Here is a 14,283-nt window from a genome sequence, read left to right on the forward strand (position 1 = left end):
TGAATCACAATTCCTGCACTCACAGTGCCATATCTGCAACTGGTTTCAGGTAGTTATAGAAACAAACCAGTTAGTTTTCCCCCTTCCTGTTACATGATAATGGCAACATCTTCTTCTACTACATAACTATTTTCAGACTGAATTATATTAATATATGCAAGGTACTTAGTTCTAGGTCTAGAAAATTCTTAAAGCCTTCAAATTGAAACTTCCATTTGTTACACTATTTATGTTGATAAGGGTCCCTTCAAATAAAACTACATACATTTTTATGTATTTTTCTCACAATCTTTCAATAAAGTATTGACAAAGAAAAAAATCAATGACTCAGATATTTCTTACAGATAATTAGTTATACTGGAGAAGTTACTTAACCCTAATTTATAAAGACACCATTTACTAAAAATGTATTTTCACCCCTTAAAAGCTGCTTAACCTTAAATAAAGTTGATTGAAAATTTCTGATACTTTAAATGCCAATAATATAAAATGTAGTTGAGTTCTAATCAATCTCTGGAAAATCAGTTGCCATATCAGAAAAAGCACAGATACGCTTTCCTAAAAGTCTCTACAGAGCTGAATTACATTCTCAACCATTAAGGTAAGTCTAAAATCAATAAGATAATTGATCCAAAGGAAATATCACCATCAGTACATTGATAAATGAAAGACCAAAGTCTCGAATTTTACCAGTAAAGTACATTTTTAAAAGCATTAAATGGAAAAGAAATTTTATTTAAAAAAATTTAACTGAAGATACTCACCACAGTAAATAGTAACAACCATCAGACTCAATTTCATTAATTAGAGATTATAATGATTCCTCAAACATTTCCAGAGCCAGCATAGCACAGTAATTAAGAGCAGAGTTAACTATGTGACCCTGGGCAAGTAAGCTAATTTCTCTGAATTTCAGTTTCCTTATTTGTAAAACAAGAATATTAACAGCATCGATATTTAATAGGGTCATCCTAAAGACTAGGAGAATACATATGATATAGTATGGTTACTATACTAGCATATAAGAAACAGTCAATAAATGTTAACTGTCATTATTATTAAGAATTTAGCATATGTTGTAAGCTGGGGGTCATTCCTCATACCCTACATAAGTATCAATTAATCTAATAAATATTAATTAGAACTTCAAGGAAAAATAACCCAATGTGTTTGGAACAGAGTGAACAAGGGGGTGAGCGGAAAACTGGCATTAGATGAGATGGTAAGGGGCACTGTTCATATTATTTGTAATACATATTCTGCTTCTCATTACTGTAATGAATACAGTATACCCATAACCTCTATATCTCTTTATATATGCACACATACACATACACAACAAATTTTGTAAACAAGCATTTCATAGGTATCACATACAGATAAGGATATGGGAAGAAGAGAAGGAAAAACTAGATGGGGTAGACAGGAAACAGAGAGCAAAATGGGAAGAAGGAAGAGGAGAAGAAAAAAGAAGAAAACAGAGAGGAACAGAAGATGATGGTTTTAGTTGATGAATGACCCTTGGTTCAGAAAGGGCTAGATTTGTGTACATGCTTGGTTGGCATCATGATACTGAGCACACAGGAGGTAAACGAAGTACGCTAGAAAAGGGTGAATACGAGAGCCAGGAGACTCTTACAACAGTTACTGCTTATGTCAAGACCCACATGTCCCAGGGGACCCATTTTCACATAATCTATAATTATCTCTTCGCTTTAATCGCCTTGTCATTCCTGAGGCTCTCATGGGCACTGGAAGAGGAAAAGCTCATTAACTAAACCTTTTCTCCTCTCTCCAGCCACCCATGGCTTTTAATTGCTTGGTGTGTTATTATCTAGGAGTGCAACTGGAATCATTTTCATAAGAAAGGGAGGTAGAGAGGAGGAAGGGAGCCTTAAGTCCCTAAGGTATGCACCAAAGACAAACCTTTGCTTTCTCAATTATTTATGCCAGCTGAGGTTTTACAGGCTGAATAAATCCATAACTCAAGTTCATTCTGAGCAGTCAGATTCTCCAGGGGGAGTTGCCCACTTGCCTATACACACTTGTGTAGTCCTCAAAGAATAACCAGAATGTAACAAGACATATGTCATCCAATTTATCACCTATCACCAAGGTGTTAACACAATGTTGATCACAGGCAACATAGTGAAATAGGGAAGCATTACACTACCACCAGCCAAACAGATGGAGGGAAGCTTTTTGGTGCTTAAAGGCAGTGGTATCATTAGGATAGTGGTGTTCCAGAATGACTTGGCCTGTTAAACGCATAAAAATTCAAATATTCAATTTTTAAAAACACAAATATGTATAACATACACTCTTGAAGCTTAAGAATCTTTAAGTAGATTTGTTAAAAACAGGCTGCAATCTAACAATGTGAAGCTTTGAATAAATAGAATTTTATAACATCTGATTTTAGAAGTAATTTACAACAAAACTATACATGTTACAGCTTTTTCTCCAATCATATCTCTTTCAGGAAAATTTTAGAGAATAATTTATGTGTGACAGGCTTTTATGCTACTTCCAAGCTAGTTCATATTTCACCAAGAATAAAAAATTAAAGCATAAAACAATCACTTTCATTCTAATTTTTATACTTATATTCTTCCATTTATAATCAGGACTAGACAGCAGCCAATGAAAAGATATTTGGGAAATATTTTCAAAATCCATTATTGTTTAAAAATGGAAACTTTATAAGTTAATGATGAAAGCATCTCTTTGAAATTCTACAGGCTTTTGCGTCTGACCACAAGCAGCGACCTCTGGTATTTTCTGCCAAAACACTTCATTTGTCTCACAGAACAACTAATCAATTCCAGAGCCCATCAATCATTTCAGTTGTATACTAGGTCTGGTCTTGCTTAGAGAAGGTCCAGATGGCTGTCTGTGTAAGTGGAATTAATAAAATTCTAATAGATTACATGACATCAAACTACAAAATATAACAGGGAGGACGAAATCTTATTGCAGGGTGGTGTGGGTACTGTTCAATCTTCATTTACTATATTTTTAATTCTTGCCCTAATTTCTCAATTTATGTGCAAACTTCTAGATCAAACCTTTGAAGCATATAAGTAACCAGAAGCAATTTCTTGTATATGTAGTGAAGAATCATTTTACTCTACAAACCCCTATGCTTATTACTAGTGCTTTTTCTGCCCATCTGCAGTATAAATGAAAAACACAGCTGATCTCAAAACTAGAGGTTACTCCCTGTTATAAGATTTGTTACTCTCTTGTTTCTATAGTTCTAAAAATATCGGCTCTCCTTCCTTGTTTTCCATTTTCTTTTGCAAAAGGAAACAACTTGTATTTAATTATATAACCAGAATGCCATGTTATTTTAGCTCTTAACATCAGTTCCTTGCTCCTCTGTAGGGACTCCCTCTGCTGAGTAACAATACTATTTATAAAAGCTAACGGTTACACAGTAACTTATTTTGCACCAGAACTGTTCCAGGATGTCTGTGTATTGACATAATCTGCTAAGTATCAAGTGAGACAAGTACTATAATTATCCCCATTTTATAGGTAAGTAACTTGCCCAAGATCACACAGCTAGTAAGTGGTAGAACTAGCATTTGAATGTCAGCGGTTTGGCTCCATAACTTTTTGTACTTAATTAGAATACCCCTACATCCCCTTAATTATATTACAGAACAATTAACTAGCTTCAGAATGAGAAACTGATGTCAGAGCTCTGCGATATTAACACAGAGATCTGAACCTCTGACATTATACTGATACTTTCTATGACAGGGTGGAAAGCAGGAAGCAAGCTCAGAATTGGCCCCTGTGGCCCTTGGCTCAAGAATATTTACCTTAAAACTAAAACAAACTCATAACTCATCATCTATTATACAATACACATTCATCAGAAAAGCTGCCAAAACAATGGAACCCAAACTTAACCAAATAGATTATTAGATACTGATTTGCCTGATCTTTACAAAAAAAAAAAAAAAAAAATCTGGAGTTTATACATTAAAGTATCAAAACAAACCTTTAAAACACGTTATTTTATGTCCTTTTTAAAAAAACAGTTCCATAGAAAAGAATTTTTGCTTTCATCCAAGTCTTCCATTTGATGCTTCTAAAACTCTAAAACCTACTGTCACTTTCACCTCAGTTAAACATAATTCTGCCAAGAAATTGCAATTAACATCAATTAAAGCACAACTTTCTCTTAGAAAAATAAAACACACCAGATATATTTCACCAAAATACAAGCATAATTTGATTACATAACTTCAACAAATAACCCATTTCATTGTTGCAATTGCATTCTGACATGTAAGAAACTATAGAGACTACATCTGGCTCTTCACTGGAATAATCCAACATTTCAGTATATAAGAATTGTCATGCCGGGCACAGCGCCTCACACCTGTAATCCCAGCACTTTGGGAGGCCAAGGCGGACGGATCACGAGGTCAAGGGATCGAGACCATCCTGGCTAACACGGTGAAACCCCGCCTCTACTAAAAATACATAAATTAGCTGGAACTACAGGCGTGATGGTGCGCGCCTGTAGTCCCAGCTACTCAGGAGGCTGACTTTGCAGTAAGCCGAGATCGTACCACTGCACTCCAGCCTAGTGACAGAGCAAGACTCTGTCTCCAAAAAAAAAAAAAAAAAGAATTTTCATTATGGCCTAATTTGTTATAATGGAATTCTACTACACTATAAAAAGAACTCTCCCAATACAAGAATATGATTAGTTGCTGTAATTTTTGATCTGCTGTAGTAACAAAATTGCTGTGTTTTTAATAAATGGCTTTCAATGGCTTGTTCACATTCATGTTTCTTACTCTTTCTTAACAATATGTTCAGAATATGAAGATTTAGATGATATCATAAGACTGATACTTAATGAAGACTTCATTAAAAAAAGGCCAAGTCTAATCAGTTTTGCCCACAAAGGTTCATATTTCATTCAATTAATAATATTTATTAAACATACTTTCATGAAAATGCCAAAAGTAGTAGGAACATATTATTCAAAAGTGAAGAAGCTGAGAAGCACAAATATTCACAATGTTTTGTGTCATTACAGGTTCATAATAAATGTGTGTTGAATTAAAATCTCTACAAAAAGAAACTGTATTATTCTTTGTCATTGTTTATCATGGTCAAAATTCTAAATACTGATTTAAATCTAAGAATCACTTCACTAGCAATTGGGTGGAGGATAAAGGAAGGAAGATTAACCCTTTCAACACAGTTTAACTCTATCTCAGGATTTCTACTCTCACTACAACTGGAGTACATTGGATTTGCTTCATGTTCTGTAGGGCTGCTGTGATCAGTCATGTCATCAGACATTCGAAAAGACACTGTATTCAGTATGTCATTTTGAAAAATACTAGAGTCTGGGAGCCCTTAAGGAAAACGGCATACAAAATAAAGATCATAATTTACAGATAAGTGATTGACATTGTTAGAAACTTAAGCAGTGATTTTTTTTTTTTAAAAAGGAAAGTCAAGAAACTATCTCAATTTATTTATCTAACTAGGAAAGAAAAATAGCCTACACATTTTTTATGGTTTAAGGGAAACAGGTGAGGATGGGCATATCACAGAAGAACCAAACTAGCAGCTCTCAGTTTTACAACAGGGCTCTTAGGCTAACTCTGCAGAAGCAATAGTCACTAAACTATCAGTTCTTCAACGGAAGCGGCTGTGGCTACCTCCCACGTTCTGAGCACTTTCACTGAAGATCTACTAAGTTTGGGGGACTTCCTCAGATAGTGAGAATGCAACGATGGATAAAATATGATCCTCATTATCAAAAACTAAAAGGTAAAAGTATTTCTAGGTATACAGTATATTCACACTGTTGTGCAATCTCCATAACTTTTTCATCTTGTAAAACTGAAACTCTGTCCCCATTAAACAACTTCCCATTTCCCCTATCCCCTAGCTCCTGGCAACCACCATTTTACTGTCTCTCTGATTTTTGAATACTTTCTGTTTCTGTGAGTTTGACTACTTCAAATACCTCACGTAAGTATAATCGCAAAGTGTTTGTGTCCTTGTGACTTGTTTGTTTCACTTAGCATAATGTCCTCAAGGTTCATACATGTTGCAACAGGTGTCAAAATTTCGTTCCTTTTTAAGGCTGAATAATATTCCATTGTATATACCACAATTCGTTTATCCATTCGTCAACAGATGCTTCCATCTATTGGCTACTGTATAGAATGCTCCTATGAACATGGGTGTGCAAATATGTCTTTGAGATTCTGCTTTCTTTTGGATACATACCCAGAAGCAGAACTGGTGGATCATATGGTAATTCTATTTTAACTTTCCGAGGAAATCTCCGTTTTCCACAGTGGCTGTATCATTTTATACTCCAAAATGACTTTTAATATAGAGCAAATTAAATTTTAATTAAACAAATTAAAAAAATTAAAATCTTTAAAAGAAATAGTAGTATTTTGAGGAAAATTAACACAAAAATCCTTAGCTTTAGACTGAGACACAACATCTTGTCCCACCAACTACTTGTGTGGGGAAAAGTCACTGAATGAGACAGCTGTTATTAGACACTGATGAAAAGTAATTATTATCACTTATTCAGACACTTCTCTGGCACTGATTCAGACATTTAATTGTTTTTAAAGATTATACACCTAAAAAATTATTTCCTGTCATTTATTGTCCTACTTGCAAATACCACCAAATCAGTTTCATGTTAAGAAGGAATGCTTCACAAATTGAAGATTTCAGGATTAAAAACATATAGGACATACATACACATACATAAGCACATACATACACACACACACACAGAGGCATATATATTTCTATTATCAAAGATCAGAAGAGAAATTACCTGATGGTTTCTTCATGATATAGAGAACTAATAACTGGCCCACCAAAACCAGTATTTGCTTCTTTTCCTTTCTTCTCTGGTATCTGTGGGAAGGGGGAAAAGAAGCGAAAAAAAGACAAATGGGTTAAAACAGTATGTATTTAAATCAGTTACAAAATGTTATTTTGCTAAGAAAGACTAAGGATTTTACCCTCAACCATCTCTTCAAACCCTAGTAAAAATTTTAAGGTGGAACAGAAAGGCAATAAGATTCTCAGTCCATCACAGGAGTGGAATGGGTACATGCTGGCAATCTAAGGTATTCTAGTACAACCTTCTGGAGCCACCAAAAAACAATTCTCCTAGCTGACTGTGAGATGATGTTCAATGTGGTACATATGGATGCTCAGGTGAGGAAAAGAAAAACAAACCCCAGACATGAATGTGATTAGCAAAATCATATCTAGATTTATAAAATAAAAGTTCCCAAATAAGAAGCTACATTAAAGTTCAAATTTAATTATAAAAAAAAGTTTATAGATTAAAAAAAAAAAGGAAGGAGAAAAGGTAGAAGAGGGATAGGAAAGGAGGTTTATATCTCAAATAAAAGAAAAAAGAAGTAAACTACACAGAAATACTTTCCAAACTCAAGGATTCAATAGGTCTTGCCCCTCTATGTTCTCAAAACAAGAGTAAAATTAATTTAGTAATAAGATTCTAATTTACAAGAATAAAATTAATTTAGTAATAAGATTCTTCTAAAATATGTAATGTGGAAGCAATGAACCTGGATAATACTGTCTGCAAGGATCAAAGTGCAACCTCTGCAAAACCCCATGTATTGACAGCTTTTAGTACAGGACATCCTGCAAAAGTCAAAACTCTGATTCCGGACATAAATATTCCTTTAGAATCAAAATTACATTATGATTTAATTTGACTGCAAAAAGATTAGATTTACTTCAAATAAAATACAGACAATTCCTACACACATTTTTTCAGTACTTAAGAGAAGTACGAGTTTTGTTTTTTTTTTTTTAATTGTTTGTTTCAGTCTGTGGATCACTGGACTGAGGAAAAAGACTCCCCCCCTCCTCCGGAGATAGCATATTCTATCTGTTCCTAACACTACTGGGGGGACCTAAGGCTTCAAAAAACGTTGTAAAATTTTGAGGAGGTTAATCAAGTCAGTTACCAACTTGTAACAGAAACAGTTATAAAATCATAGACAACAACTATTAACATGATTAAATGACAAAGTATATAAAGTGTATTAGTATGATGATAGCAAACAAGAAGCACTAGGTAAACGACAGATTTCTCTGTGCTCTGAGGGCCATTTTTAGAGAATAAATGCTATGAAGAATTTCTGGGATAGATAATGTATTTCTTTATACCCAAAAAAAGTAGAGATGATCCCCAACTTACAATGTTTCAATTTATGACATTTTTTACTTTTAATGGAATTATCAGTATGTATCCTCATTATAAGGTGAGGAACGTGTACAAAGGGAGAACTTATTTTACTTAATCCAATTATATTCCAAATACATGCTCCATTGATAGGATAAAACTAAAACATACTTGGTGCTCAAGATAACTACATAAATAAAACTAAAAACGAGAAAACTGGATACCAAAGGAAAAAAAATAGAGATAGAACCAAGTATGAAGTGGCAAGCATAGCTTCTTAAAAAATAATGACTCCTAGAAGGTAACATGGGGGAAAATCTAGGTGATATTGGGTTTGGCAATGACTTTTTACATGCAATATCAAAAGTATAATCCATGACAGGCCAGGTGCAGTGGCTCACACCTATAATCCCTGCACTTTGGGAGGCGGAGGCAGGTGGATCTCTTGAGGTCAGGAGTTTGAGACCAGCCTGGCCAACATGGCAAAACACCACCTCGACTAAAAATACAAAAAACTAGCCAGGCATGGTGGTGTGTGCCTGTAGTACCAGCTACCTCGGAGGCTGAAGCACAAGAATTGCTTGCAGAAGTTGGATGCAAAGTTTCAGTGAGCTAAGATCACACCACTGCACTCCAGTCTGGCAATAAAGCAAGATTCTGTCTCCAAGAATATATATATATAATCTATGAGAGAAAAAAATGATTATTAGTAGGTCTTTATTAAATTGAATTAAAATTGAAAATTTCTGCTCTGTGAAAAATATTGTTCAGACAATGCAATGACCAGCCATAAACTGAAAAAAAAAATTGCAAAACACATATCTAATAAAGGACTGGTATCCAAAATATGCAAAGAATTCTTAAAACTCAGCACTAAGAAAATAAGTTACCCAATGAAAAGTGAGTAAAAGATCTAAATAGACAACTTACCAAAGATACAGAGATAGCAAATAAGCGAGTGACAAGATGTTTAAACATCATGTCATTAAAGAAACGCAAATGAAAACAAAAATGAGAAACCACTACACACCTATTGGAACAGCTAAAATCCAATATGTCCTTAAATAGATTAATAAACAAATGATACACCCATAAAATAGGATATTATTCAGCAATACAAAGAAATGAGCTATTCTAGGTTAACTAAGAAAAAAGAAGTCAGGTAACTCAGAAATGAAAGTGGAGATATTACAATTAATGCCACAGAAATACAAAGAATCATAAGAGATAACTATGAACAATTATATGCCAAAAAACTGGATAACCTAGAAGAAATGAATAAATTCCTGGAAACATACAATCTACCATGACTGAATCACAAAGAAATTAAAAATCTGACAGACCTATCACCAAGAAAGAGACTGAATCAGTAATTAAAAAAAAAACCTCCCAACAAAGAAAAGCCCAGAACCAGATCACTTCACTGGAGAATTCTATCAAATTTAAAGAATTAACACCAATCCTCTTCAAACTTCAAAATAATTAAAGAAAAGGGAACACTTCTAACTCATTTTATGAGGCCTTATTCTCATATCAAAGCCAAAAATACTACAAGAAAACTAAAACCAATATCCCAGGATATTAATCAAAAAAACAACTAAATATTAACAAACTGAATTTAACACTGTATTAAAAGGATTATACATCATGATCAAGTGGGAGTTATTCCTGGAATGCAAAGATGGTTCAACACACAAAAATCAATCATATAACACAGCATATTAACACAATGAAGGCCAAAACCCACATGATCATCTCAATTGATACAGAAAAAGCATCTGACAAAATTCAACATGTGTTCATGATAAAAACACTAAATAAACTAGGAACAGAACAAAACTACCTCGACACAATAAAGGCCATATATGAAACGGCCACAGCTACCAACATACTCAGTGGTAAAAAACTAAAAGCTTTCTTTCTAAGATCAGGAAGAAGGCAAGGATATCCATTCTCATTACTTCTTTTCAAGATGGTATCCAAGCCAGAGCCATCAGACAAGAAATAAAAGGCATTTGTGGTGTTATGCTGTGTGTGTGTGTGTGTGTGTGTGTGTACACAGAGAGAAAGAGTGAGAGATAGAGCACGCACAGAAGAGAGTTTTTTTTTTTTTTTTTTTTGAGACAGAGTCTCGCTCTGTCACCCAGGCTGGAGTGCAGTGGACGGATCTCAGCTCACTGCAAGTTCCGCCTCCCGGGTTTACGCCATTCTCCTGCCTCAGCCTCCCGAGTAGCTGGGACTACAGGCGCCCGCCATCACGCCCGGCTAGTTTTTTGTATTTTTAGTAGAGACGGGGTTTCACTGTGTGAGCCGGGATGGGATGGTCTCGATCTCCTGACCTTGTGATCCGCCCGCCTCAGCCTCCCAAAGTGCTGGGATTACAGGCGTGAGCCACCATGCCCGGCCTGAGAGATTTGTTTTTGTCCATGGTTCCTGGCTTCTAACTCCTATAGCTCTTGTTACAGTCTTTCGTTATATAATTAGGTGGGTCAGGCCTCAAGAGCAAGCCTCAGGAAAGAGAATCTATGGGACTTTCTCCTGCCCTCCTTTTACCTGCCCCAAGTTACACTTTCTGATTGTGGGTCACAATCCCCAGAGAGAGTCCTGCCCTATACCCTAGGGGAAGGAATACTGACATCATGAAACCCAAGAGGAATGGGTGCTGGGAGCTTGGGGATAGAGGAATACATGGAGGTCCCTGGAGGGTGGCATGCCCAGAGAGAGGTCATGAAAGCTCCATGTCCCCTCCTCCATGCCTCACCCTACACATCTCCTTGTAATCCAAAAACAAAATTCTAAGCCCTACGACCAACTGGATGAACCCTTCCTCTCAGCTAAGGTTTCTCCAAAGAAACCTGAAAAACTAGTTCAGGCCATGATGGGAAGTCGGAGTCTGGACATGCCTCATTATACTTTCCTCCCTTTGGTATTCAGGAACAACTGACCAGCATTAACATTAAAACAAAGATCTTACAACTGACAAAAAAGACTCTGTATCAATAAGATATCAATTTCAACCCGACTCCAGCATAGCATCACATGACAGAAAGCGGGCCCTGGATGAAATCAAAATATTTTACCCCAAAATATATTTGACATATTTTGAAAAGGCCCTGCAAAGCCATCTCTTAAAAGGGAAATTTTACATTATGTAAAGAATCCTCTTTCCTTTCCAGGCCTTTTTCTGATCCTAAAGAGATTAGCTGAGAGATCTGAAGAATCTTTTAAAGATCTGAACAGGAAACAATTGTCATCTATTGCATCTAACAGTGGCCACCTATGAGACTTCATCTATATAGTAAGAACCTTGGTCTCCACAAACCCTTAACTCAGATATTCCTTTCTATTGATTCTAAGCTTTTAGATAATAGCTTAACTCTCAACCAACTGCCAATTAGAAAATCTTTGAATCCACCTATGACCTATATATAAGTCCCTGCTTCAAGTTGTCCTGCCTTTCCAGACCAAACAAATGTATACCTCACATGTATTAATAAACCAGGAACAGAATAAAACTACCTCAACAGGCCATAGCTGCCACTGAGCCTGCCACCAATGCCTAACCAGGAATAGAATAAAACTACCTCAACAGGCCATAGCTGCCACTGAGCCTGCCACCAATGCCTCTAAGCAGAAGGTGGCTGTGGCACCCACAAATGCCAATCTTGGCAAAACTGAAAGGGATATCTTCACCAAGGTTTATGGATTTGGCTTAATAAAGCCTGATTTGAAAGCAAAATCTGAGAATGAAATGGAATTTACAAGCTCAGCCTCAGCCAACACTGAGACCACCAGTGACGGGCAGTCTAGAAACCAAGTACAGGTGGACTGAGTACGGCCTGACGTTTACGGAGAAATGGAACACCAACAATACACTAGGCACTGAGAGTACCGTGGAGGTTCAGCTTGCACGTGGACTGAAGTGTACCTTCGATTCATCCTTCTCACCTAACACTGGGGGAAAAAAATGCTACAATCAACACAGGGTACAAGCGGAAGCACATTAACCTGGGCATTGCTTAGGCCTTCCATCTGGGTGCTCTGGTGCTAGGTTACCAGGCCTGGCTGGCCGGCTACCAGATGAATTTTTTTTTTTTTTTTTTTAGATGGAGTCTCACTCTGTCACCCAGGTTGGAGTGCAGTGGCACGATCTTGGCTCACTGCAAGCTCTGCCTCCTGGGTTGACACCGTTCTCCTGCCTCAGCCTCCCTAGTAACTGGGACTACAGGCACCCGCCACCACACCCAGCTAATTTTTTTTTTTTTAATTTTTAGTAGAGACGTGGTTTCACCATGTTAGACAGGATGGTCTCGATCTCCTGACCTCGTGATCCGCCCACCTCGGCCTCCCAAAGTGCTGGGATTACAGGCCTGAGCCACCGCACACGGCCCAGATGAATTTTGAGACTGCAAAGTCCCAAGTGAACCAGAGCAACTTTGTGGTTGGCTACAAGACTGATGAATTCCAGCTTCACACTAATATGAATGACGGGACAGAGTTTGGCAGCTCTGTTTACCAGAAGGTGAACAACAAGTTGGAGACCGCTGTCAATATCGCCTGGACAGCAGGAAACAGTAACATGCACTTCAGAATAGCAGCCAAGTATCAGACTGACCCTGACACCTGCTTCTCAGTTAAAGTGAGTAACGCCAGCCAGACAGGTTTAGGATACACTCAGACCCTAAAGCCAGGTATCAAATTGACACTGTCAGCTCTTCTGGATGGCAAGTACGTCAATGCTGGTGGCCACAAGCTTGGTTTAGGCCTGGAATTTCAAGCATAAATGAATACTGTACAATTGTTTAACTTTAAACATTCTGCAGCATAGCTATCTTCAGAATTTACTGTATCTTTTAATGTTGGATGTCTGGAATGCAAGTATTGCTAAATATGTTAGACCTCCAGGTTAAAGATGATTCAGCTTTAAGATGCTACCCTTTCAGAAGTACAGAAGAAACCCATTTCCAAAAAAGGTCCTTTCAGTGATAGACTTGGGGGTAACTTGGTGGCCCCTTTGAGATACCAGGTTTCTTATCTAGAAGTGGCTGCAAGTGGAAGCTGATAATATGTAGGTACTTTGTAAATTTTATTGAGTAAATGAAACTGTGATTTCCTGAGAATCAAACCTTGGTTTCCTAACCCTAATTGATGAGAGGCTCACTGCTTGATGGTGTGTACAAACTCACCCGACTGGGATTTTTTTAGACAGATCTTCATGACCTGTTCCCACCCCAGTTCATCATCACCTCTTTTATACCAAAACGCCTGCAGGGTGGTGCGGTCACTATTTCTTTTGTGCCATTTTGGGCTGGAGAGGGTGGATGTGATAAAGCCAGTAATTCAGGACTTATTCCTTCTTGCGTTGTTTTTTTGCCCTTGCACCAGAGTATGAAATAGCTTCCAGGAGCTCCAGCTATAAGCTTGAAAGTGTCTGTGTGACTGTAATCACATGGTGACAACACTCAGAATCTAAATTGGACTTCTGTTGTATTCTCACCACTCAATTTGTTTTTTAGCAGTTTAATGGGTACATTTTAGAGTCTTCCATTTTGTGTGGAGTTAGATCCTCCCCTTCAAATGCTGTAATTAGTATCACTTAAAAAAAAACGAGTAAAATACTGAAACCTCAAAAACAAAAACAAAAACAAAACTACCTCAACATAATGAAGGCCATATATGGAAAGGCCACACTCAGTGGTGAAAAACTGAAAGTTTTCCTTCTAAGATCAGGAACAAGGCAAGGATATCTATTCTCATCACTTCTATTCAAGATGGTATCCAGGCCAATGTTAATGCCATCATATCTCCCTAAAGGTTATAAAGTCAGTCTGTAACCCCATCAACTTGGGTACACGTTCTCAAGACCTCCTGAGGCTGTGTCATGGGTCATGGTCTTCATATTTGGCTCAGAATAAATCTCTTCAAATACTTTACAGTTTGGCTTTTTTTCCTCAACATCTTCATCTGTATCCTTTGTAACATCCTTTATAATAAACTGGCAAATGTGTTTCCCTGAGTTCTGTGAGTAGTGTTAATTATAT

At 36.8% G+C, this 14,283-nt stretch overlaps 2 protein-coding genes across 2 annotated transcripts in view; one reads left to right on the plus strand and one right to left on the minus strand.

Moving 5' to 3' along the window:
• Nucleotides 1-14,283, minus strand: part of ACBD6 (acyl-CoA binding domain containing 6) — a 213,726-nt gene that overhangs the window by 127,198 nt on the left and 72,245 nt on the right. The window contains exon 4 of the mRNA XM_033196388.1: nucleotides 6,851-6,933. Within this exon, the coding sequence (XP_033052279.1) occupies nucleotides 6,851-6,933 (83 nt within the window). The remainder of the gene's footprint in view (nucleotides 1-6,850; nucleotides 6,934-14,283) is intronic.
• On the plus strand, nucleotides 12,553-13,025 carry LOC117074687 (voltage-dependent anion-selective channel protein 1-like). Its single transcript, XM_033196394.1, has one exon. It carries the CDS (start codon nucleotides 12,636-12,638, stop codon nucleotides 13,023-13,025), a length of 390 nt encoding a protein of 129 aa, XP_033052285.1. The 5' UTR covers nucleotides 12,553-12,635.

The sequence above is a fragment of the Trachypithecus francoisi genome, unplaced genomic scaffold (genome assembly GCF_009764315.1).
Source record: "Trachypithecus francoisi isolate TF-2019V2 unplaced genomic scaffold, Tfra_2.0 Lachesis_group5, whole genome shotgun sequence".
Lineage (NCBI taxonomy): Eukaryota > Metazoa > Chordata > Mammalia > Primates > Cercopithecidae > Trachypithecus > Trachypithecus francoisi.

Excerpts from the sequence above, each read along its gene's own strand:
- LOC117074687 (XM_033196394.1), top strand. The coding sequence starts at position 12,636 with ATGAATTTTGAGACTGCAAAGTCCCAAGTGAACCAGAGCAACTTTGTG.